The following is a 22,029-nucleotide window of genomic DNA, read 5'->3' as shown; positions in this document are numbered from 1 at the left end:
AAAAAACACGCGTGTTACATCATACTTCGTGTCGAACGTAACTACGCTTCCTTTTGAACGGCAGAAGGAAAAGATTTGACTTATCAGCGTCGCTCGACCTCGAGCGTTTCTTTCTTTTTTTTTTTTTTTTTTTTTTTAAAGATCGGGTAACTATACTAGAGGAATTGCACTGTTTTAGAAACGTCGAGTTTGGAGTTGTGAACTTTGAATTCTAGATCGTTGGATACTCTATACTCCTTCAGAAGTCTTCAAGATTGGAATAGTTTTAATCTTTTCTCGCGAGTTTATCATTCTCGAATTTTCTGATCTACAACATATTCACATTTCCAAGATTTTAATACGCACCAAGTTTCGAATGACACGGGTGTTTGCATTTTCTAAGCTCTCGACGTTCAAGTAAATGTTGAAACTTCTGAATTTTTGGATATTTCAATCCTCAAATTATCAAAGTCTGAACTTTCAAATTCTCATACGTTCGCGTGACCAGATTCCTCAAATTTCCAAATTTTCAACATTTCTCATATCCGAGGAAAGGATAAAACAAATACCGATGCTTCAACATATTTTCTGTCGTAATTAGCTGAATACCAGCACCGAAATAGACTCGCACTGTACACACGCATTTACGCACACGTGCGTTTCATCATGTTGAAGATCTGACGTAACCAATCGCTCATGGTGCGTAGTCCAGCTAGCGTAAATTGCGAAAACTGGATGGAAAATCAACGTGAAATACGATCCAAGTTCAAAATATGTTTTCATATTAGCCTATCGGTACGTGTGTAGTGTCCTCGCGTCGGATTTATATAAATCAATCGTACTCACGTGCGTACCGATGCACCGGGATATCGGTGCAAATACCGTGATCGAAATTAACAAAAGAACAAAGAGTAAACGGTGATTTTTCTATTGGCGATGGAAAAAGAACGGAAGGTCAAAGTTGATCTTCATTACCTCCATGATTTATATCGGGTATTAATATTAAAGTAGAGACCACACCACCGCCTCACCCTCGAGGATTTTCCACGTGTGCATCTGAATGCGTCATAAGCTCTTGCTGGCAGCGATTATTTCACCACGTCACGGAATCGATCGAGCAACGTTTGTTCCCGCGTCTCGATCGATTCGAAACAATTTAAAAAGGCACGACAATTTTTCGTAACTAGCCGTTGTGCAACGCCTCGAATACGTTCGACTGCTCGAACACCGTTTTAAAATGTAAGATGACCGAGTCACTTGGAAGCCACGAAATTGACAAGTGTGATTCACTCCGTTTCAATTGATTACTTTATATATCATCAACCAGCGATGAATAAATTTGCGAAGGCGGGTCGGTTTAAAATCAGGAAATTGATAAAAATCGAGGCCGATCTAGGTTTGCCATTAAAAAGAATCGAGACTGTTGCTCGTAAAACTGTTGGAGCTCGCGAAATTTGATATTATCTCACGTCCGCGAGATCGCCCGAGCTGCGAACGAGATTTTCATTCCCAAAACAACGACGAGGCACGACGTTCGAAAGAAAACAAAATTCAAGGCGACAGTGACACCACGACGCTCCCACTTTACGTCAGCCGTATACGCCAGTGTTTTCGAAGTTTTTTTTTTAGTTCACCAAAATTTATCGACGGAAAATTACCAACCATCGTGTTGTATCGTATCTTTTAATTAGCCGCATAAATTTCCTAATGTCTCTCTCTAATCCCTGCTCCTAACCTAATCATTTTAACTTATCGGTCAAAGTAAATTAACTGCGCCAACAGCATTCAATTGGAAGAAAAATTCATGATCTTGTAACGCGAGAAAACCCCATGGTACACGGTACACGCGTGGTCAAGACTAGATGTACGCATTAATGTTCTCTCTCTCTTTCTTTCTCTCTTCATCTTAGTACGCGTTACAACACACCTATGATAGACCGTTTATGCGAACCACCGCGTCACTCACACATGTCAGGCCAGGAAATCGCGCTCGATCATCTCGCTGGTAGTTATAGAGCAACCCTCTGGGGGTGGCAAAGCTGAAGGAAAAGCACAAGGTTCGCAATATGGTACGTGATGCAGGTGAATAACATGGTGTCCCTTTGTGGGCACGCTCGAACACATGCATCGCATCGTCCGTGGCACAGAACGTTTTTATATGTGATGCACACAGTGAAATAAGAGAGAGAAAGAGAGACGAGAGAGAAACAGGGGGGGAGAGAGAAAGAGAGATAGAGAGAACGAGTTCCCTATCAGTGTCTAACGGAGAGACAGAAACGAACTGTCATCGTTAAAGAAAGAAGAGAGTAGTAAGGTCGGTCGTAACTCACCGATTTGTAGTATCACGCGAGGTAGCACGATCCACCGAGCCTGGAGTCGTTCCCGTGGGTCAAATGATCCTGACGAGCTCCATGGTTTTCCTGAACTATCGGCGCACTCGCGAATTCGTCCCTCGCTGCTCTGGCCCTTCTGTCACAATACACACGAGCACCCCTCTCGATTGTCTCCTTTGCGTGCAAACTCGACGAGAGAGGTTTGACGGATGAGAGACTCGTCCAGCACAAGCACTTACGACCCCCACCGAGGTCTGTTGCCAACTGACCTAGCCAGTGACAGTTCTACGCCATCTACCAGGCTTACCAACGAGCCATCGCCAAAGTAACTATTAAAAACTCGTATGACGATGCTCCGAGATCCACCTGAAACCAAAAGAGAAGCCTTTTATGACTAAACATTCGTATACATCACAAATTCTTGTTGAAGAACATATATCATTAAATGCTATGTGACCTTGTAAAATGATTTGCAATATGGATTTGTTGTACAGTAATGATATGATTTATAACGTGCAAATAGAGTTATCGAGAGAAAGGGTAACGACATGTGTTTTTTGGATATTCTCGGTATATGTAAAGGTTTGTAGAAGCATTTGAGTGAAGCGTATACTTCCGAAATAGATAAAATGACAAAAATTTGCTTGCCAGCGTTGTTCCAGACGATTATTTCGATCAAAAAGCAATGGTACGCGAAACGAAAACAGCAGAGAGAATGTAATTTTCTTCGCAAAGGTTGCCGGCACTGTCGATCATATGGCAATCAGCTGTAATTCACGTTTCTTCGGTAGACATATGTTTGCACCTGACTTTAGAAATAAATGGCCGAAGAAAACGATGTTCGATGTATTATTTGTATCACATTTATCATATCTTCAACGACTTCGTGTTTTGTCGATGACGTTGCACAATGATATATCGATTTAACACACGTGATTGCATTATTTAAACGCGTTTGAAATCTCTGCACGAAGTATTTAAACTCAAGGTTAATTGATGTAACGGCTTATTATTTGATAGTTAAATTAGATCAAATCTGGGATTAAGCAATTAAAATGCATATGGTAAAAATTTGATATTTAATCAACGATTGTAAATCGTAATTTCATTTGTCTTCGGAAAACACGTGATTTAAACAGAATTTGATTGTTTTATTCGCTTAATTAATGTTTAGCGCTTACGTTGGTCGATTACAAACGTACGAAATTTATTAAACCACTTTGAACGTGTTTGATCGCTATATCAAAAATAATAAAATGCCTATTAAGTCCATATGTTGCTGTGATTTAATCCATAAAAGTTTTATTTACAAATGTTTAACCATTTCTTGGAATCAGAGATCTGAAATGTGTTCCAGATGGTATACTAATTGATAATATCAAAATCATGCCTTGATAAGAACATGGTATGCACGATGATTGCATCTTTTCTCAGTCTTAACTGCATCACTTTTTGCCAGATTTCTTTATACCGCCTGTGACAAGAGGTCCCCTCTGACTAGCTTTCTTTGCAGCTTCTGCGAGCGCTTTCTGTTGTTCCTTTTGTTTCTGCTTGAACGCCACGTCCTCGTCATCCAAAACTTTTGATTCCTTCTTCGGAGCCTTCAAAGGCTTCTTCTTACCACCTTCGCGACCAGACATTCTAAAAGTAATTTCGAATTATATAAAAAGTTCCATAGAGTAAACAATTGTAAATTCCTTAATTTAGCATGATTACAATATAAAGGAATGTACAAATAAGACAACAAATTTCCATTGCCATCAAATCAACAAAACAACGTTTTCACAGGCATAACCTATAAAATATTTATCATGTCAGAATTGATACCATCACGAAAATTATAAATCACAATGGTGCAAATATATCATTTAATGTAATTGATATACTTAAAGGATGAAATAAAAGAACGAATTTAATATATACGAGATTTAAAACTGTTCTAAAACTAATGTAATCGACAATCAAATGCGTACATTAGGACAATGGTAACTTATATTAAGCAAAAGTAAGGAATAGTAAGAATCACTTACCTTACGATATTGCTAATATTGTGAAATTTGCCAAGTAATTCGAGTAATTTTCGAAATTTGAAGTATCGGAAATCAGAAGTGAATGCTTCTAGAAATTTTGGTTATCACGTTTCACACTAACCGTCGCATGACAGCGAATAGTTACACTGCCACCTACCGAAGAAAGCGGGAATTTCTTACGAATTTACTATGGCGGGTACAAGAATTATATTCAAATCATAAACGACGATATAAATGTATTTACATGTGATTCATATTCTACCGAATTAATTTATGAACATTTTTGTATGTAACACGAAATATAAAATTTAAAAAATAGAATTTTATAATTATATGAAATTTAATTCGCAGCATGACATTTTAACTTGTATAATCAATATGACAAGTACTACATGTCAATGATATAAATTATAATTTATCTCAATTCTGATACGATAAAGGGGCTCTAGAGCTTATAACAATGATAATACAAAAATGTATCGGCATGAACAAGGTATACGAATAGACATTGCATCTTGCGGAATTCAATCACTAGTTTTTTAACGCACTCTTTATGATACTTGGTCTGCCATCTAACAATGAAAACTTCAATCATTTCCATACTATTATTTCCTAAGAGCACTATGCGACAGACAATATTCATTTTCATAAATTTTTGACTGGTTTCAATTTTCATTGATTGCTCATGATCCACAACAAATAAAATAAGATATATTAGAAATAAAACGTACAATTCTTATTTTTCCTATTTCTTATTTTTCAAATAGTAGTCAAACTCTGTTCTGAGGATTGTGCTGTCCTCTACAATTCAATATCTTAACAGTTTTTCAGTAGTCACAAACACGTGCCTATTAAATCAAAAAGCTTAGTGATTTATATTAACATATTGAATATTTTTCACAATCTAACTTTTTAGTATTTGGAAGATGAACTTAAACTTATATTTAATTGCAGCAGCATGTGAGGGAATGGGTATTGGCATAAAAGGGACTTTACCATGGAAACTTAAGTAAGAAATAATTAAGATAACATCGTGAGTTAAGTCTAAATAATAATTAATAACATATTAGTAACATATTCTATTCCTTATCTTACAGAAGTGAAATGTCATTTTTTGCATCTATGACGACGAATACGAAGGACCCAGATAAAAAGAATGTTGTTCTAATGGGACGGAGGACATGGGAGTGTATTCCGAAGAAGTACAGACCGTTACAAAACCGAATAAACATAGTCCTTACATCACAGGATTTGTAAGATACTTTCATTAATGATTAAGTTTATTTAAACTTGAAGTTTATTTGAAATTAAATCAAATTAATATGACCGAATGTTATTAAATGAAAGGAATAAAACAATAATTAAATATGTAGAGATTACGGTAACGATGCGATAATTTGTAAAAGTATTCCACACGCCCTTGAAGTTATTGAGAAACCTCCGTTAAAGGATCAAGTTGAACATATATGGGTAATAGGAGGAAGTTCTGTATACAAGGTGCGATATTTATACAGATAATTGAGAAGCTGTAACAATTAAATAATTTACACATAAATTTGAATTTCAGGCTGCAATGGAGTCACTGAATTTTCACCGACTATATTTGACAAGAATAAAAAAACATTTCGACTGTGACACTTTCTTCCCACCTATTCCTAATAATTTTGTTTTGACACAGTATGTTAATTTTATTTTATTTTACTGTATTTTTCTCAACTTTCCCTAAATTTTATTTTATTTTATTTTCTTTTTCATCGATTAAGAGATCCAAATATACCTCAGGGTGTTCAAGAAGAAAACGATATACAATTCGTATATGAAGTGTACGAAAGGAAATGAATTTTTGTACCTAATTTGTAAAGTACTGAACTCCAGTATTAAGCTTATCAAGAATAAACCAACTACATTTAATTAAAACAACCAAACCTAAACTATTTTCCTCAATGTTTTATTATTGGCAAAAGATTTTTTTATAATCGTAAGTTACAGTTGGATATAACGTTATGTTAAGTGAAAAAAGTTCCTTAACCAGGAGGCCATTGCATTTGACGACCACCAAGAACATGTAGATGCAAATGATAGACCGATTGTGCACCATGCTGGCCGTCGTTGATGACTAAACGAAAACCACGATCGAGACCTTCTTGCTTCGCCAGTTTACGAGCAACTATCATTAAATGACCCAACAAAGCTTCGTCTCCATCCTCGGCCCTCGAAAGTTGCGGTATCGGTTTTCGTGGAATCACCAGGAAATGCACCGGTGCTTGGGCGTTAATGTCATGAAATGCAACGCACTAACACATTAAAATTTTGTTTTACTAGCAACCTTAACGACAAGATAAATTGTAGCGTAAGAATTATGTTTTCAAGGTTCTAAAAGTTTATAGTATCATTTTGGAAAAAGATTTCTATGAAAGAATTGGAATTAACAAACAAATTGAGATTAATATATATATTGTAGATTAAATTACGTAATCGTTATTTTGCAGATTTTAAACGTTGATACTGTCATTTTAAGGAAAACAACTAAAAGAGATTAAACACATAAAGAACAATGTATAAATTAAAAATTTATATAATTAGGAATTAATTTGGCAAAATACTATGATATGACATATTAAGAATAAATTAGCATTTCAACAATGTAAATATACAATAATTGTTACAAGGACATGATAACCGGTAATTAACCTCACGTCCTTACAACAAAAATATATTTGAGATGTTTCAGAACAATATTTTTCCAACCATTTAATTCAATTTACCTGATCATCCTCGTAAATAAAATTGCAAGGTATTTCTTTACGAAGTATCTTTCCGAAAATGGTATCTCCCGTGGGAGCTGCAGTTTGTGCTTTTTCCACTTCGGTCGCCATTTTTCTCCAGCATGGAGTATAATGTGATAGATTGGCGTTGAAATATGGTAGACGTTTAAACGAAGTTATGGGAAGATTTAAAAATAGTCTCATTTCAAGAGTACTTCAAATACCTTTGTCCATTAGCACGTTAATCTTCCAAGTTCAGGTCGGAATAATTATGCGATAAAGAATGTACAACGTTCAAGACGCCATGTCAAGAACAATAAATGGCGGTTAATTTGAATTGCACAATATGACATTAAACTTTGGATGTTTATGCAAATTCATGCTTTTACGAACATAATTGAAAGGGTTTAGGCAAAGATTTCATTTATTTGAGTTGAGAAATTTTATACTTTGGACATTTTATATATCCATGTTGTATATTTTAAATAATAAATGCATAAAAGTCCACAATCTATACATTACTGTACTATACTTTTAAAATAGCTAACAATTCTTCGATTTTAGTTTTAAAATTACTCTATCATAAAACATGAGAAAATCTAGCTCATTATGTTCTTTCCCTGTATTCTTTGCATACATATATGTATGTGTATGACTATGTATTATCGGATTATTGATCGATTACTACTCCACTTTCTAATATAATTTCAGTTTAAGAATAGTTTCGATATATAAAACTATAAAATCTTTATTTTATTGTACAGTCTTTTTAAACGTCTTCCATGTGTCTTTACAAAGTGCGTAATTAGATATATATAAATATTATTCGTAATATTAAAATTTATACACATACTGATAAGATAAAATACATTATTAAACACTATTCGTTACTTGTTTTACATATGGCAGTGTACTTTCTGGTTTTTTTATGGGAGATCCTATGTTCTTCCGACGAATCTAACGGGTCAATAGGCCCCAGTCTTACAAGAATAACGCTAGTTAATAGTCCTTATAGTTAAGCTTAATTACGTAGAAAATTAAGGCATGGATTACGAACGTTCCAACGACTTTGGAAGGCACACCTTGTTAATTATTACACGAAATTATTTTTGGTGCGCATATATAAATCCTACTTTGTTCCTACAAGAAAATATCATCTACTCGAGAGGTATAAAGTAAATAAAATGTCACTACAATTAGACACATCAGAATTACGAACATGAAAGTAACGATTGAAATACTATTACCGAAATAAATAATGTTACCGTTAGATACGCAAATAATGGAAATTATATGGTTGTCTAATTCAGAACAGACAAGTCAGAAGAACCGTTATTTTCTACATTATTTAACGACTACGTATAATTAAACTATGATGATTCCACGATGCAACAGAATGGCTGTATGACTTAAATACGATGATCGCTCCACAATGTGTAGCAAACATACTTTGCAATTGTAATTTCTAAATGACAACGGAATATGTATAAGCCTTGTACATATAGTTACAAAGATCTCTATTGTATCATACTCGTAATGAACTGTACTTATCTGCTTAAAAATAAAAGTACTGCGACGTCCTTAAAAAAGAACAATATGCTTACATATTTTTGGATATCGTAACGTCAGTCTGCTTTTGAGATATTACTAAAAATGTTCGAGAAAGAAAAGAAAAGAAAAGAAAATACTTAAATAATCATCACGAGTCATCTTCGGTGAAATACCGATGTTTGAGAGCCTGTGCTGCGGTTAATCGTCCATGAGGATTAAACACAAGCATACCTTTAATTAAATCTAGTCCATCTTCATTGAGATCAGGTATTATTGCCGCAAGAGGTTTCGGTTGTCTGTAAGGAAAGGCTGTCCAACCAAGGGACACATTTTCCGGCCACTCTTCTTGCGACGGAGTTCCAATTACTCTGCAGAAATAATTAAAATACATTTGAATTTAAATTATTTTCTTTTATGAAAAAAAGAAAGAAAGAAAGAAATGATGAATATTTTCATTAACTTACTGAAAAATTCTATCGAGTTGATCACCTTCGCTCGAACCTGGGAACAATGGTTCGAGTCGCTTCAATTCTGCCAATATACATCCTACGGACCAAATGTCAACAGGGGTGGCATATGAACAGCCTAAAAGGACTTCTGGAGCGCGATACCACTGCGTCACCACCTACAGTTATCAATAATTATCAGTGATTTAATACTAAGACGTATAATTCGTATCAACCTACCACAGAAGTCAATCTCATCTCAAAGTCATATGTTTTTGCCAGTCCAAAATCCGCGATCTTTATTCTCCCTTCCTTAGTCACCAACAGATTCTGAGGTTTCAGATCCCTGTGAATGATCCTGTGACTGTGTAAAAACTCCACTCCTTGGAGTACCTCCTTCGATATTTGTTTCATCAGATGAGACGCAATACCTGACCGCGGGCAAGACGACATGAAAGATGCTAGATCTCGTTCCAGGTGTTCGAATACCAGCCACAACGCTATTCCTCGATGTATCCTCTCAGACCTTTCTTCATCGTCAGCAGACAAATGTACATAAGTTCCTTGACAAACGTCTAGTAGTCTTACCTGCGAGCGTAACAAAAAACTTTATTACTAACTACTTACTTTGGAATCATAGTTTAAATTAAATCTTGTTAAACTTCAGAATTTTTAATTTAATTTAATTATTAATTTCTACTTTGGAAGAATGTAAAATACAAACTAAACTTAGACCAGCCTAAACTTCAGTAATATAATTATAATCGATTCTAATGAAAATTATCTATAATCATTGCTACAATTATCTATAATCCAACGACACTATAGTTAAGTATATACGCTTACAATATGAGGATGCTCGAATCTCTCAAGTTGTTTCAACGTGGCAATTTCCCTTAACGTAGATGTGGGTAGTCCGTCTTCCGTCAGAGGCACCCGAATTTTCTTCAACGCCACTACTTGGCCCGTGTTCAGGTCTTTGGCTTTATAAACAGTACCATAAGCTCCATTCCCAATCAATGACAATTCCTGGTACAACGTTTTCTCTCCATGTAACGAACTCTGAACATGCACGTCGCTATGTGTCTCTAATATCTTGCCAGAGCTGCCAGACAGTTCTTCCTGGGCGCTATATTTCATTTGTATAATCGTTTCGAAACTACCAAAGAGTCCTTCTTTCGAAGAGCCAGCCGCCACGTTCACAGGCCCCTCCAAGTTAGTTCGAATCAGCTGCTTCGTGTTGGCCAACGATTCCTCACTGATCTTGAAGGGATTCGTCTCCGACGCGCTGCTTGGTATCAACTCGATCGTGTTCTCGGACAACGAGCTGGCCAATTTCTCCACGCTCTCGAGTTCCTCGGTGCTCAGGTCATGTTCCTTCTCGGATGTTCCCTCGATCTCCGACGTCTCGGAGAACTTGGATTTCTTCGGCGGCGTCGGTGAAGACAGGTCAGGTCCGAGCTCTGAGCTCGGACGTCGTGATGTTCCAGCCATCACAACATTTCGACTTCCACCTGAAAAGCAGAAAGAAACCGATGTAATCGTTTCCATTATACCGGTTACAAACGACTTATCTACGCGTGCAAGTGTAAAATGTTGACAGGTTACACCTGTTTTAATCATGACACGGACGATTCAATAATTTCAACTGGATTATCAGCACGTAAGTAAACATTAGCTTGGAGAATGGTATTGAGACGTCTGTGTTAAAACTTTTAGTCCAGAGTAATGCTCTGATGGACGGGCAAAAGAGTAGAAATCAAATTTTTGATTAAAATGATACATTATTTTCAAGAAAATCATTTTTACACGTTTGTGGGAAATACACGGGACACAGATATAAAATATTCCGTATATAGGTAGTAATATATGGAACATTTGAATAATAATGTAGTTGATTCTTGGGCTTTCGTGAAAATTTTCGTGTACCGTACACGATCATGTTGCACCGTCTGCTACGTGACATCTGCACATGCACCTGCGCTCGTATAACAGCCCTAGCCTCATCGTTGACTTAAGGTAAGAAGGGTCTCTTAATATTCTTTGTTTTCTTTGGCGGTGATATAATAATACCCAGATGATGAGAACAAAATTCTGTACTACATTTCTAAAAATTGGTTTATTCGTTTGTTAAGTTATAGACAGTTTCTTCAAGTACAGAATCCAAAATTCTGTCTCTAAGATTAAAGAGTGATAAAATAAGAAAATGTGACGTATTACAAATATAGCCAAAAACTTTCAATTTTCATACTACGTAATAATTAACATAACAAAAGTGTATCACGTTTGAAATCGATACTTTAAAAAGACCGTTCCTCTCGAGAAAGATGGAAAGCTGATTTATTTTTGCTTCGTAATTATGAAACCAGCAGTTGTCTCGTACTTACACAAGATACTACACGAGATACTCGAAAACTATAAGGCAATCATAATTGTTAATTTTTATAGTTATGAAGCGCAGTATATCGCCCTCGTCTGCATATACACAATAGTTGAACCTCATACGTTGTGTACTATTAACAAAAGTTGAATGAAGAAGGCGTGAAAGATAATACTGAGTTGCGTAGGAAGATACGAAGACCTAGTTTTTGTTGTGTGACTTGTGTGATAAAGTAAGAAAATTTGAATGTAGTTTAACCTAAGGGCCATGGGAAGGCAACGTAGTACCTATTTATGGTTTCGTAATATTTACATAAATGTAGTAGCTTAGTATACACACAAGCGTGTACAACGAAATACACGATATTACATTAAGTATATGGTCTCTAAGTTTATATCTGTAATTAATCGGACACTCGAAAATGTATATATTTTATAGTATCGAAACTTTTTGTGAACGAGGAGTAAATTTCGCGATTTCTTACAAACGACGTTTTCGAAAGCTATCAATACTACTACTATAAAATGTCATCTTTGTGGAGGAAGTTTTATAGCTATTTGATTAAATTATTTTTATCAACTTCCTTTGTGATAAGAGCGCGTAAAAATGTGTAGAAAATGGAGCAGAGGGACAAACATCATGCGAAACTGTATAAGGAGCTTTTCGCAAGTTAAACTATCTCAATGATTTCAACAGGTTTCAGACAAACGTTGTGCAAATTTTCCAAAGCTAAATTTTCTCAGCTGCGAATTTTCGTTGGTAATTTTCAACAATGGAACAAAATCGCAAAACGTGGAAGAGCAATAAAATAGTGGTGAATTTCAAACTTCCTACCACGTGAACTGATTGCAAAGTGAAGTTCATTTAAATTTAAAACGAAGTTTATTTAAATTTAAACCTTGTCGATTATACAATACGAATTTCCTATCTAAACAGAAATACAAAGTTAAAAAATAAAACTGCGCGTTAGATAAGAAGAGAAGAGTAACGACAAATCCCAAATTTTTTGAAAACTCCAAATCCAAATCCGAATTTCCTAGAGTTTCCATGCAACAGTATCACCCACCCAGAACCACGTAAGCGGACCAGTCACCAGTTTCCAATGTATCATTTCGTCCACTGGAAAAGAAAACTGTTTTTCCACGACAAAATAGAAAAAAAGAAAAAAAAAAGGAAAAGAAACGCCACGAACGAATTTCTGGAGAAGCTTGTGCCTCGTGTTTCGCGCTGGCAACGAAGAACAAGTAGTAGAGGAATGCAAACGCGATTCTGGGAATTACAAAAGAAAAACTAGAGCGCGGTGGTGGCTAGCGAGGGAAGCGATAACATACGAAAGTTTCATCCGACTCGATGGAAGATAAGGAACGAAACCGTCGAATGAAATGCAAGGAATGTGGTAGAAAAGTAAATATCTACTTTGTGTGTATCACATATTTCGTTTATTATCTCTAGTGAGTAGGCTAACGACGAGTGCTCCGACTCGTTAAATTCGATTACAACGTGACACGAGATTCGTTTTATCGGCAAAATGATTCTCCAATTGTGCGAAGTTGGCACATCCGATTGCTCAATGTTGTTCCGTTCTGTGTATCTCCGCCTATGTTACACGTGTTACACTACGTTTACGCGTTGTGTGTGTTACGAGTAGATAAAGACACTTGTACGTAAAGCAAATCGGAAAAAAAAATTCCTGAAGTTCGAAAAGTAGCGCGAACCAGTTACACGACGAACGACTGAATGAATGAATGAATGAATGAATGAGTGAATGAACGTTTTTGTAAACGACGGTGAACAATTTATCAATCGGTCATTATCGTTATTACAATCTCTAGTATTGCTCATACGTACATACGTATTCTACGGAATTTACGTATTGCGGTGATTTCACAGACACAATTAACTCCGACATATCCAAATAATACCGAGCCCACCAATTTCTAGATTTCTTTTAATAAGCTTTTAACTGGAGAAACATCGTACGCCCGAAATTCTTTAAAATTAAAAATTTCCAAACTCGTACCTGCGTACCTACTCTTTTTGATATTTAACATTTAAAACGTTAAAAAATTAAAATTTACTTGCACTTACTCGAGTCTTTTAATGTTTAAAGCTCAAGACATTCAGAAGCTGAAGACTCGCTAATGACACTTGGTTAATCAAATCCACAACGCTTAACAACATTTCATAGGCGAGGGTTGAACAAGAAATATACCAGCGACTTCGTCGACGATCGTCGAGTTGGAAATTAGATACAGGACAGGAAATAATATAGATATTAGGCGGAGATAACGTGAGACAGGAAACGTATAGAAGAATAAAGTAAACACGAAGGCGCCAGTAAATTTTTAGATTATTCATGGGGTTGACATTGGGCTCTCTGTCCCTGTCTAACTTTCTGCCCGGGTCTTTCACGTGACCAACACTTATAATCAGCCCTCCCATTCACTACCATTCCAAAGCCGTAGCAAACCAAACGCTCCGAGAAACGTGCGAGTCAAAGTAAACTATGAGAATCACATAGCCGTGTTACTATCGATCCGAAATTTACGATTCGACCGGAGGGAGACGAATATGACTCTCTGGACCGTTCACGAGAAAACAACCAATTACCCAACAGGAGATCACCCGCTCGGGCCGAGTACGCTTATTGATTTATCTTCTTACGATGACTAATCGGCTGGTCACGGATTGTGCAGCACTTCACGCATGATCGTTTCGAAAAAAAAAAAAAAAAAAAAAAGATGTCGAAGTAGAAACGATAAACGATCGAACGTTGGAAGAGCTAAGTCAGGACAGAGTGAGTTCTCTTCGTGTGGAATTTTTCTGTGATAATCTCGCGGTAGTCTTCGGAATCATAGATATTAGTTTAGTTAGATTTTAGTTAGTTTAATTAGATTTTAGTTAGTAGAAAAAAGTGAGCTTCAATCTATTTTCGATAACTGTTCTCCAATTATTATATACTTCTTACTTTTGAGAATTATTTTCTAATCGTTAATGGAACAAAAAAGTACAAGTCTGAATATCGAAATAACTCTCGCAATTGTTTATGGTTAACACTATGTGCATTGTACAATTACAAATGGAAATAAAAATGATTTTCTGCCAGATGAAACGTACACGTGTATTTTTAGCACACTGATTACTCGACATCCGAGGGCGGACTCAATTACATCTAAACTAGGAATTAAAATCTGTGATTCTAGAAGACTCGTGTTATTCTGTTCAAAGCTACTCGATTTTTATAGAAATTGAAAGGGCACGCGATGCACAGGGACCACGTGGTTGCACGATGATTCGTAAACAAGCGAAGCGCGGGGAAACCACCCCCGTCGAGTGTAGTAGCCGACTCTTGTCTTATCTCCGCGTGTCGCGACATTCCGCGTTCTCACGTTTCACAGATATGCTATCGCGACCCAACCAGCGTTCTCACGATGAAAAATCTCAAGGAAATCAAGCGACAGCACCCTTTGTCAATCGCGGTTCCACGCATCGAGGACGACGTCTCCAATCGAAACCAAGTGTTGCTCAACTGACAAACGACCTGGGAATCACATTTCTAGACAAACAAAAGACCAGCGTGAAATTTTCCCTACTCTCGGAATCGCGTGAAGAAAACCGTGCAACAAGTGTCGCGTTCGTTCGTCCACCGGTGAAAGCCTTTACGAAAGGTTATGCGTGTCCTTCGTGCGAAAGGTGTTTCGTCCGTAAAGGTGTGCTGTCTGCCCCCGACGAGAGCGTGGAGATTCTTCACTTACCCGCCGCCTAGGTGCTGACCTCCCGCGAGAGAAGCTCGGAGCGACGGCAGAGCGATGCGCTTGCGAAGAAAAACAGAGTGCGGTGCGGTTCCACGTGCCGGAAGCGAGTATTAACGAACGCTGTGCATTCTCCCTCTCCTTCGCTCCTGTCCTGTCCTGTCCTACGAGAGACGCGAGAGCACACACAGACGGCGTTTCAGTTGCACACTGCACCGACAGAGAAAGAGAAAGAGAGAGAGAGAGAGAGAGAGAGAGTCGGCGTCGCGCGAGCAACGAAGCAGCAGACGGTCGACCACTCGCGAGCGTAACCAAACGGCGACTCGACGAATCGTCGTGTAAAGCCGTGCAGCGGCCGTGCCGAGTCGAAACTCGATGGTAAAGCTCGACGGACTGTACCACACTGTGGACCGACCTGAAAATTACTACTGACACGAGCGACGAACACTGGCATGTACACGGCACGGCCAGTAGCAGACGATGAAGTTCGGTTGTTAGTCGTAGCCGAGCCCTCGAAGGAAGTAGGCACGACGACTTCTCGTCTCGAGCGGGACACCTCTCGGATCGAGCCCCGTTTCGCATCGACCGCTACCGACAGCTGCCGCTCGCTCCGGCCCTTCCAACACGCTCCTGCTGCCACGATCCGCTTATATCCGTATGCACGTAGAGAGAGGGCGGCCTCTGTGCCACCGAGAGAGACACAAGCGTCGCGACGCGGCGCGCCCGACTGCTAGGGATCACCCATTGACAGAACGACTTTATATATCACCCCGTTTATTATCACTTGCGTGTACGTACGTCCGTATGGTCAGTACGTTGCGAATAGTCACCGGCTAGTTTCGTGGAAAACCGCGTTGCACCTCGCCTACCTCTCGGGACATACATCCCCGAGTGATTCACGTTGATTCACGTTGATTCACGTTGATTCACGTGGGGAAACTATTATTTTCTAGTTGAAGACGAATTACATTCACGGAACGCTGCCAGAGTTATAGCAGAGGCAGGATTTCCTGCAAGTTTGCGTCAGGGGTTTTTTCGACTTGACGAAGCCTTGTTCCCTTGTTTTTAAAATCGACGCCTCTCGAGTCTGTCATTGGTGATACTTTATCTCTGTTATTAACAGCTCTTTCGACGGAGAAGGAAGCATTTTCTTTTTCATCTAAAATTGCAGTGTGTCCCTCGAACTATCCAAACCAGTTATATCAGTTGAATCTTTATTTTCAATGAACAGTTATTAGGATTGGATTAAATTAAAAATATCACCCGAAACTGCAACCAAATATATTCCCCATTTCAAGACAGCGCTTAAAATTTGAACAAATTTTGTTCAACATGCATACGTAAAACGTGTTGAACGCACTTAACGAAATCTGAATACGATCCCGTTCGTTCGTTGGTGGCAGACTCGTGAACAGAGAACGGTCAATCAACCACGGATTGATCCTGGCTGTCGTTTGTTTTCCAGCCGTGCTTCTTCCCTTGTCTGGCAGATTCGGCGAAAGAATGGCGGGAAAGGGGAGCGAGACGGAGGAGAGGAGAGCCACGGTCTCGCCGTTGGCAAGAGAAAACGAGACAGGAAAGCGAGGAACGAAAGAAACAGAGGGACGAACCCCCCGAGGACACACTTACGAGAACGCGATCCTTGCATCCGGCGTTGAGTTCCAACGAAACTGCTCGCATGATAAAACCAACGATTCGTCCACCAGGTCCGATGAACCCTCGACTCGACTCAAGCCACTGTCACTCGCTTAACACGCTAATTAATCAGAGAGCCACGCACCAAGGTGTTTTGTTACTTTCTGAAGGCGTCGAGATCTTTCTGAACGCGAGGGACGCCACGTGGTCCCTCGGTTTCTCACGTTAACTTGCCGATTGTCATCGCGGTTGCATATCAGCGGGTCGTTGTTCGTGACGGTGGCGCCAGGCAGCGCTAACCCTCGCGAGGAGTCCCGGTTATCCGGCTCTGCCTCTCTCTTGTCCACCGATCAGGCGTCGTCGTCGTCGTCGTTGTCGTCGTCCGTTGCGCGTCCCGAAACATGAATGGAATGCTTCCTGCGGCGGCCGATGTACGCGAGAGACGGGTCTCGAATGGAATGGGCCGGTAGACTCTCCAGGCCAGGGACGGGAGCGTTGTTGTCGGTGCCCTTCGTAGGGCGAACGGCCGGCGCCCATGGCCATCGGTTTCCTCAGCGCCCCTTTCCTCCGCGCTTCGAATTTCCGGAGTTGACCGCTCCACGCGGCCACTACCGACGCCAATAATAATACACGCCTCTACGAAACTATCGCTTTTAACGTACCGGAGTACAAGTACAAGTACAAGTACTCCGGATGAATACCTCCATATTTCTGCTTTCCCAAAAAATACAATTTAACTTGTAACATATGCGTTGAAGAATTACTCGACGTATGAACTTTTTCTTGACGAACACACGTTTGTATGTGTTGTAGTCTGTTATACAGCCGTTCGAAAGTCTTGGGTGTAAAGTTTCAAGCCTTGAATAATCTTCGCAAAGAGAGTTCACATATTAATAATCGTAAAATATATTTACGTGCAATTTAATGAAATCCGTCTTGAGACTTTGTATCGAGTGTCTGAAATTCGTACCACCACCGCGAGGCGTGCATTGAGACATTTAAAAACATGTACGTAATATATAAAATATCCAAACATTTGCCACAATATATTCGGTAAATGAAATGAACAAACGTTTCACTTCTTCAATTACGTTTATAAAAGCACGAAATTGTACATCCGCAACCTAGTCATAGCGATTACATTGTCGTTATCTTTCAGTTATTTCATCGTAAATTTCATGTTTCAGCATAAAAGAAATCCGTGGTCTGTGGCGCAAGTACGCAAAATAGGTAGAATTTTCCAGTAGACAGAACTCGGATAACGATTACGATAGTATACATGAAGAAAGATCGCTCAAAACCTGGCGAGACTCTCAGAAATATCGTATGTATTTTATTACGTATTCCGTTTGGCCAGATTAGAGGATCCGGTTGAAATGGTAGCGTGTTCCTTCGTATTTTACCTCCTCAGGCGAGGCCTCGCCTTTAATTTCTGTCGATTTCCACGCATCCGTCGACGCGGATGTTCGACCGAAACTCGATCCATTTGGACGCTTGATGCCGCCTCGAGTACGTACGAGGCGGCATTTTTCTAATTAAGCGATATTCGCCACCGAGATTAAACAAGACGTCACTGGCCGCGCAACGTCGCCGAAAGGGAGGGAAAAGAAAATCATTTCGCGCATCTGCGTGTGACTAAGATCGTGCGATGTACCCGTGCGACAATTACGAGCACTTTCGTGCGAGTCGCTGATGATTCAAGCGATTTCTGTCAACTTGTTTTGCGTTACGACGAAAAATGGTAACGTAACTTTCCAGAAAACGTGAACAAACGATTCGTATGCACGCACGATCGCGGTCACAGTATTCTAATATTTATGAACATTCGTTAGAAATATATCACGTATGAAATACACCTTGAAATCGGAGAGACAGATTCTGGGAAACATTGGATTAAACATTAGATCATTTTAATATTTGTTTAACGTGGGATTGACTTCTGTAGTAATCGATGAGGAAAAGAAAGTATCTTAATATAACTGAGCTGATAAGGAAAACTGCTTGCCACGAGAGTGAAGATATAAATACATCTTTCAAAAATAAGCAAAAATAGATAATAAATTGCAGAACAAGTATTGCTACATATAATTATACATAACTACAGTTATTTATATTTACCATCGATTTGAAAGATATTCAAGAATAGATGAATCGAATAAAAATGTAAATTAATTCAGAATATATATATAGAATTTCCATATAAGAAGCAAAGTGTAATTTGTCATGTTCTTTTTCCCTGAATGGATTCTGCAGTACTATGAATCAATGCTCGTTCATCATGCTCTAATCCGATGAATTTAATCTGGCTTTAATCTGGCTCTGTGTATTTAGGAAAATACGTCTTAAGAAATAACGTAGAAAATCCACAAAGTAACTATTGTTACTTGGAGAAAAGGAACTTTTGGGACATTTTGAACAAATTGAGAAATTTCCACTTTGAACCTGAACTCGTAGTATAAAATAAAGCCGAACAAGTGGCTTAAAATAAGACGAAAGTTAAGAATATCAAAATTGGGCTTTAGTTAAATCTTAGACTCAAGAGAATTTAAATATATAAATGCAACAGAAGTGGCCAATCAAACAAGCGATCATACTAATTACTATGAAAAGCATTCTACTTCTGTTATGTTCATTCGTACATCTACAGATTTCTAATAAATGCATGTCCCATACAACAAACAGTCTACTAATTAGAGCAACGCAAATGATATGCAAATTTCATACCCACTGTATGTCTACTAATCATTCAATTCACTTTATCGTCGATATTATACCAAGAAAAAGGAACAACCAGCCCATCAATGTGTCGAATGCATAAAAGATTAACCGTCTCTCTTTCTCTATCGATCCTGGAATTCAATTCCAGCCACTTGGAAACCAGGTGCACTTGGTAAGTTCTTGTAAAAAAAAAAAAAAAAAAAAAAACGCGCAGTATTTTCGAGGCAAAGAGAACACAATGAGCTGATTGTATAGGCCACGAGTGAGGTTCGGAATGCCACGGAAATGTGCAGTTCGGCTTCTTATCATCCGCGCTGCAACATCGCGCCGTATCGACCCTGTCCCCGGCCATTCTCGATTCGTGTCATTCTCGAATCGCTAAAAATAATCCCGGCCTTTTAAGACCGGCTGTCATAACTACCCCGGCAATCTGCGCAATAAAACAGTTGGGACAGAACCGTTTGACACACGAAACATAATTATCGTTGGGCTTGTCGTAGACAATGGCGGATTCTCAAGCACTTGCTTCTATTAGTGAAGTTACAGGCGTCGAAAGACGCAAGTTATTAGTGTTAAAATAAATTCTTTCGTGCAATGTGTAACGTTAATAATTTGTTGGAGCTGGAAAGTTTGAATATCTTTCTAAATATTTCATCTCTGCTTATTTTCTCTTTTCTCTCTTGCTTTTATTTCTGATGCAATACCGATCAAATGGGAAATTATTAAATTTTACTTTTATCTCTTGATTGGATAACAGGTGGAAATTAAAAATACTTTTGTTTTATAATTTAGCAATAATTTAATGAATTATGAGTATTTACAAAAGAGAAAGAGAAAACGGAGAAGAATAAAGGTGAAAAATTGCACATTGTAAATTCTATTTCTTTCTCTAACTCTAGAATTCTAAATTGATAGATTTTTTTTAAATTTTCAAGCATGATAAGGTACCACACTTGTATTGATAGAGAAAGAAATAGTAAGTGAATTCGAGACAGGCGTGATGACTATCGCAGTCAGAGTGATTTGAGCTGATTGTTTGTGCCTCGTAATTCATCAAATTCGATTATCGAACAATCGAACGATCTATATTTGAAAACTGACTGACATTCGGTTCTAATTCCATTGATAAACAACGAAGTACGTCGTGTCCATTTACAGTTCGACAAATTATCTTCATTAGATCTCCCTTTAATTCTTTCAATGACTCCTCTCTCTCTTTCTCTCGCTCGCATCGTTTGTTTAATCATTTAATCAAGCGATTTTACCGACCTCAGTTTCATTACTGTATTTACAACCTGCTACATTGCTCAATTGGCCAATGACGTACGCAATCGTGACTCAATAAATTAACTGACGATTTTACGAAAAATTTTCGACGGACGCGAAACGACAAGTCACGATTTTACGAGATGTGCAATCTACAAACCGAAGTGCTCGGGAATAATAATCGAATATTGCTCGCTCCTTGACCATAGACGAGTAACCCTGCCTTACCCTAATCTCGGGGGGGAAAAAAATCAGCGCGATAAAGAAAACGCGGTGAATAAACAAAAAGGAGAGCCGACGATGACGACGGTGTCATAACCGGTCAGGAGTACGATGAACCATTGGCGACAGAGTCGTCCCCGGAACGATAGAAGAGTGGGACATAGCCGCATCGGCCACGGCTCGTTAATTATCACACTTTCACCGAATAGTCACATATCTATCGGTCTGTCGCGGGTGGAGAAAAAAAAAAAAAAGGAACCACTGCCATATCGCGACGTCGTGCCGATTTTTCTCACCTTCACATCGGAGACCTTTCCATTGTCGTCGGACCGCTCTCACTGCCCATGTGTTTGTTACCAGCTGTACCATATAATGCCTTCAGCTTATGGCCAAGCTAGACGGCAGACTGGTTTTTGCCCAATTTAGATCCCCCATTGTTCGGCCCAGCTTGGAATGAAAATAGAGAATTGAACGCGGCTCGTATCCTGGCCGGCGTGTTGCGTACGAAAACACGGATAAAACGAGCGTATTAGTAGTCCTTGGACTGCTGCCTGATTACTCTCCAATGCCACCGCTTCGATCCATCCTTTTGCTTCCTCTTTTTTTTTTCCCCCTTCTCCGTTATATTTTATAACAAGAGAGGGGGTTTGTTTTAAACGATTGCTTTTTTTTTTGCAACGTTCGAACGTTCGATGGAAGTTTTAAAATAGCCAGCGACTTGTTCTTGCAGGGAACACGTATAGAGATATGACTGGAATTAATTGGTTCGAGGATTAATGAAGATCGAAACGAATGTGAAAATATGCTTGGAATTTGGAGCTACCGAGTGCTGGTAGCCTGTTTATCGACTGAAGGAATCTGTCTTTCCAGTAACAGGCTGTCAAGCGAACTACCTTTTTAATAACGGATTAAATTTTATCGTTCTCTATTTTTTTTTTTTTTTTTTTTTTTT

General features: G+C 38.6%; 5 protein-coding genes and 1 long non-coding RNA gene across 11 annotated transcripts in view; 2 read left to right on the top strand and 4 right to left on the bottom strand.

Moving 5' to 3' along the window:
- The window catches only part of LOC122531486 (protein FAM214A), a 48,268-nt gene extending 45,650 nt beyond the window's left edge, over positions 1 to 2,618 (bottom strand). The window contains exon 1 of the mRNA XM_043659442.1: positions 2,310 to 2,618. The gene's annotated coding sequence lies outside the window, so the exon portion shown is untranslated. The remainder of the gene's footprint in view (positions 1 to 2,309) is intronic.
- LOC122531492 lies at positions 1,444 to 6,276 on the top strand. The gene is made up of 3 exons (XR_006307290.1): positions 1,444 to 1,734; positions 2,025 to 2,036; positions 6,205 to 6,276. It is a non-coding gene; the product is annotated as an uncharacterized LOC122531492 (long non-coding RNA).
- Positions 3,576 to 4,505, bottom strand: LOC122531491 (translation machinery-associated protein 7 homolog). Its single transcript, XM_043659453.1, has 2 exons — positions 4,343 to 4,505; positions 3,576 to 3,953 (listed from the first exon to the last, which is right to left on the bottom strand). Exon 2 carries the CDS (start codon positions 3,950 to 3,952, stop codon positions 3,758 to 3,760), a length of 195 nt encoding a protein of 64 aa, XP_043515388.1. The 5' UTR covers position 3,953; positions 4,343 to 4,505; the 3' UTR covers positions 3,576 to 3,757.
- On the top strand, positions 5,135 to 6,276 carry LOC122531489 (dihydrofolate reductase). Of its 3 annotated transcripts, none has more exons than XM_043659450.1 (6): positions 5,152 to 5,232; positions 5,297 to 5,351; positions 5,440 to 5,595; positions 5,716 to 5,839; positions 5,910 to 6,019; positions 6,106 to 6,276. In XM_043659450.1, exons 2-6 carry the CDS (start codon positions 5,311 to 5,313, stop codon positions 6,179 to 6,181), a joined length of 507 nt encoding a protein of 168 aa, XP_043515385.1. In that variant the 5' UTR covers positions 5,152 to 5,232; positions 5,297 to 5,310; the 3' UTR covers positions 6,182 to 6,276. The 3 variants fall into 3 exon arrangements, with proteins under 3 accessions (XP_043515384.1, XP_043515385.1, XP_043515386.1); XM_043659451.1 differs by having other exon boundaries at positions 5,187 to 5,205; XM_043659449.1 differs by having other exon boundaries at positions 5,135 to 5,351.
- LOC122531490 (histidine triad nucleotide-binding protein 1) lies at positions 6,275 to 7,429 on the bottom strand. The gene is made up of 2 exons (XM_043659452.1): positions 7,108 to 7,429; positions 6,275 to 6,636 (listed from the first exon to the last, which is right to left on the bottom strand). Exons 1-2 carry the CDS (start codon positions 7,309 to 7,311, stop codon positions 6,367 to 6,369), a joined length of 474 nt encoding a protein of 157 aa, XP_043515387.1. The 5' UTR covers positions 7,312 to 7,429; the 3' UTR covers positions 6,275 to 6,366.
- Positions 7,430 to 7,829: 400 nt separating this feature from the next.
- LOC122531488 (cyclin-dependent kinase 4-like) lies at positions 7,830 to 21,521 on the bottom strand. Of its 4 annotated transcripts, none has more exons than XM_043659444.1 (5): positions 21,374 to 21,521; positions 9,951 to 10,618; positions 9,345 to 9,692; positions 9,123 to 9,283; positions 7,830 to 9,026 (listed from the first exon to the last, which is right to left on the bottom strand). In XM_043659444.1, exons 1-5 carry the CDS (start codon positions 21,444 to 21,446, stop codon positions 8,807 to 8,809), a joined length of 1,470 nt encoding a protein of 489 aa, XP_043515379.1. In that variant the 5' UTR covers positions 21,447 to 21,521; the 3' UTR covers positions 7,830 to 8,806. The 4 variants fall into 4 exon arrangements, with proteins under 4 accessions (XP_043515379.1, XP_043515380.1, XP_043515382.1 ...); XM_043659445.1 differs by lacking the exon at positions 21,374 to 21,521 and adding an exon at positions 16,866 to 17,530; XM_043659447.1 differs by lacking the exon at positions 21,374 to 21,521 and adding an exon at positions 15,240 to 15,993.
- Positions 21,522 to 22,029: the final 508 nt, after the last annotated feature.

Source organism: Frieseomelitta varia, unplaced genomic scaffold (genome assembly GCF_011392965.1).
Source record: "Frieseomelitta varia isolate USP_RPSP 00005682 unplaced genomic scaffold, Fvar_1.2 scaffold_401, whole genome shotgun sequence".
NCBI lineage: Eukaryota > Metazoa > Arthropoda > Insecta > Hymenoptera > Apidae > Frieseomelitta > Frieseomelitta varia.
Note: the sequence above shows the minus strand (reverse complement) of the source record. Positions and strands in the feature narration are given on the sequence as shown.

What these genes read in the sequence shown, in the direction of transcription:
- LOC122531489 (XM_043659449.1), top strand. Translation starts at nt 5,269, where the DNA reads ATGAACTTAAACTTATATTTAATTGCAGCAGCATGTGAGGGAATGGGT. An exon ending in GAGGAAGTTCTGTATACAAG is followed by an intron (nt 5,840 to 5,909) that starts GTGCGATATTTA and finishes TTTGAATTTCAG; the next exon opens with GCTGCAATGGAGTCACTGAA. An exon ending in AATAATTTTGTTTTGACACA is followed by an intron (nt 6,020 to 6,105) that starts GTATGTTAATTT and finishes TCATCGATTAAG; the next exon opens with AGATCCAAATATACCTCAGG.
- LOC122531490 (XM_043659452.1), bottom strand. Translation starts at nt 7,311, where the DNA reads ATGAGACTATTTTTAAATCTTCCCATAACTTCGTTTAAACGTCTACCA. An exon ending in TTATTTACGAGGATGATCAG is followed by an intron (nt 6,637 to 7,107) that starts GTAAATTGAATT and finishes TTAATGTGTTAG; the next exon opens with TGCGTTGCATTTCATGACAT.
- LOC122531488 (XM_043659444.1), bottom strand. Translation starts at nt 21,446, where the DNA reads ATGGTACAGCTGGTAACAAACACATGGGCAGTGAGAGCGGTCCGACGA. An exon ending in GAAAGGTCTCCGATGTGAAG is followed by an intron (nt 10,619 to 21,373) that starts GTGAGAAAAATC and finishes TCTGCTTTTCAG; the next exon opens with GTGGAAGTCGAAATGTTGTG. An exon ending in CAACTCGATAGAATTTTTCA is followed by an intron (nt 9,027 to 9,122) that starts GTAAGTTAATGA and finishes TTATTTCTGCAG; the next exon opens with AGTAATTGGAACTCCGTCGC.
- LOC122531491 (XM_043659453.1), bottom strand. Translation starts at nt 3,952, where the DNA reads ATGTCTGGTCGCGAAGGTGGTAAGAAGAAGCCTTTGAAGGCTCCGAAG.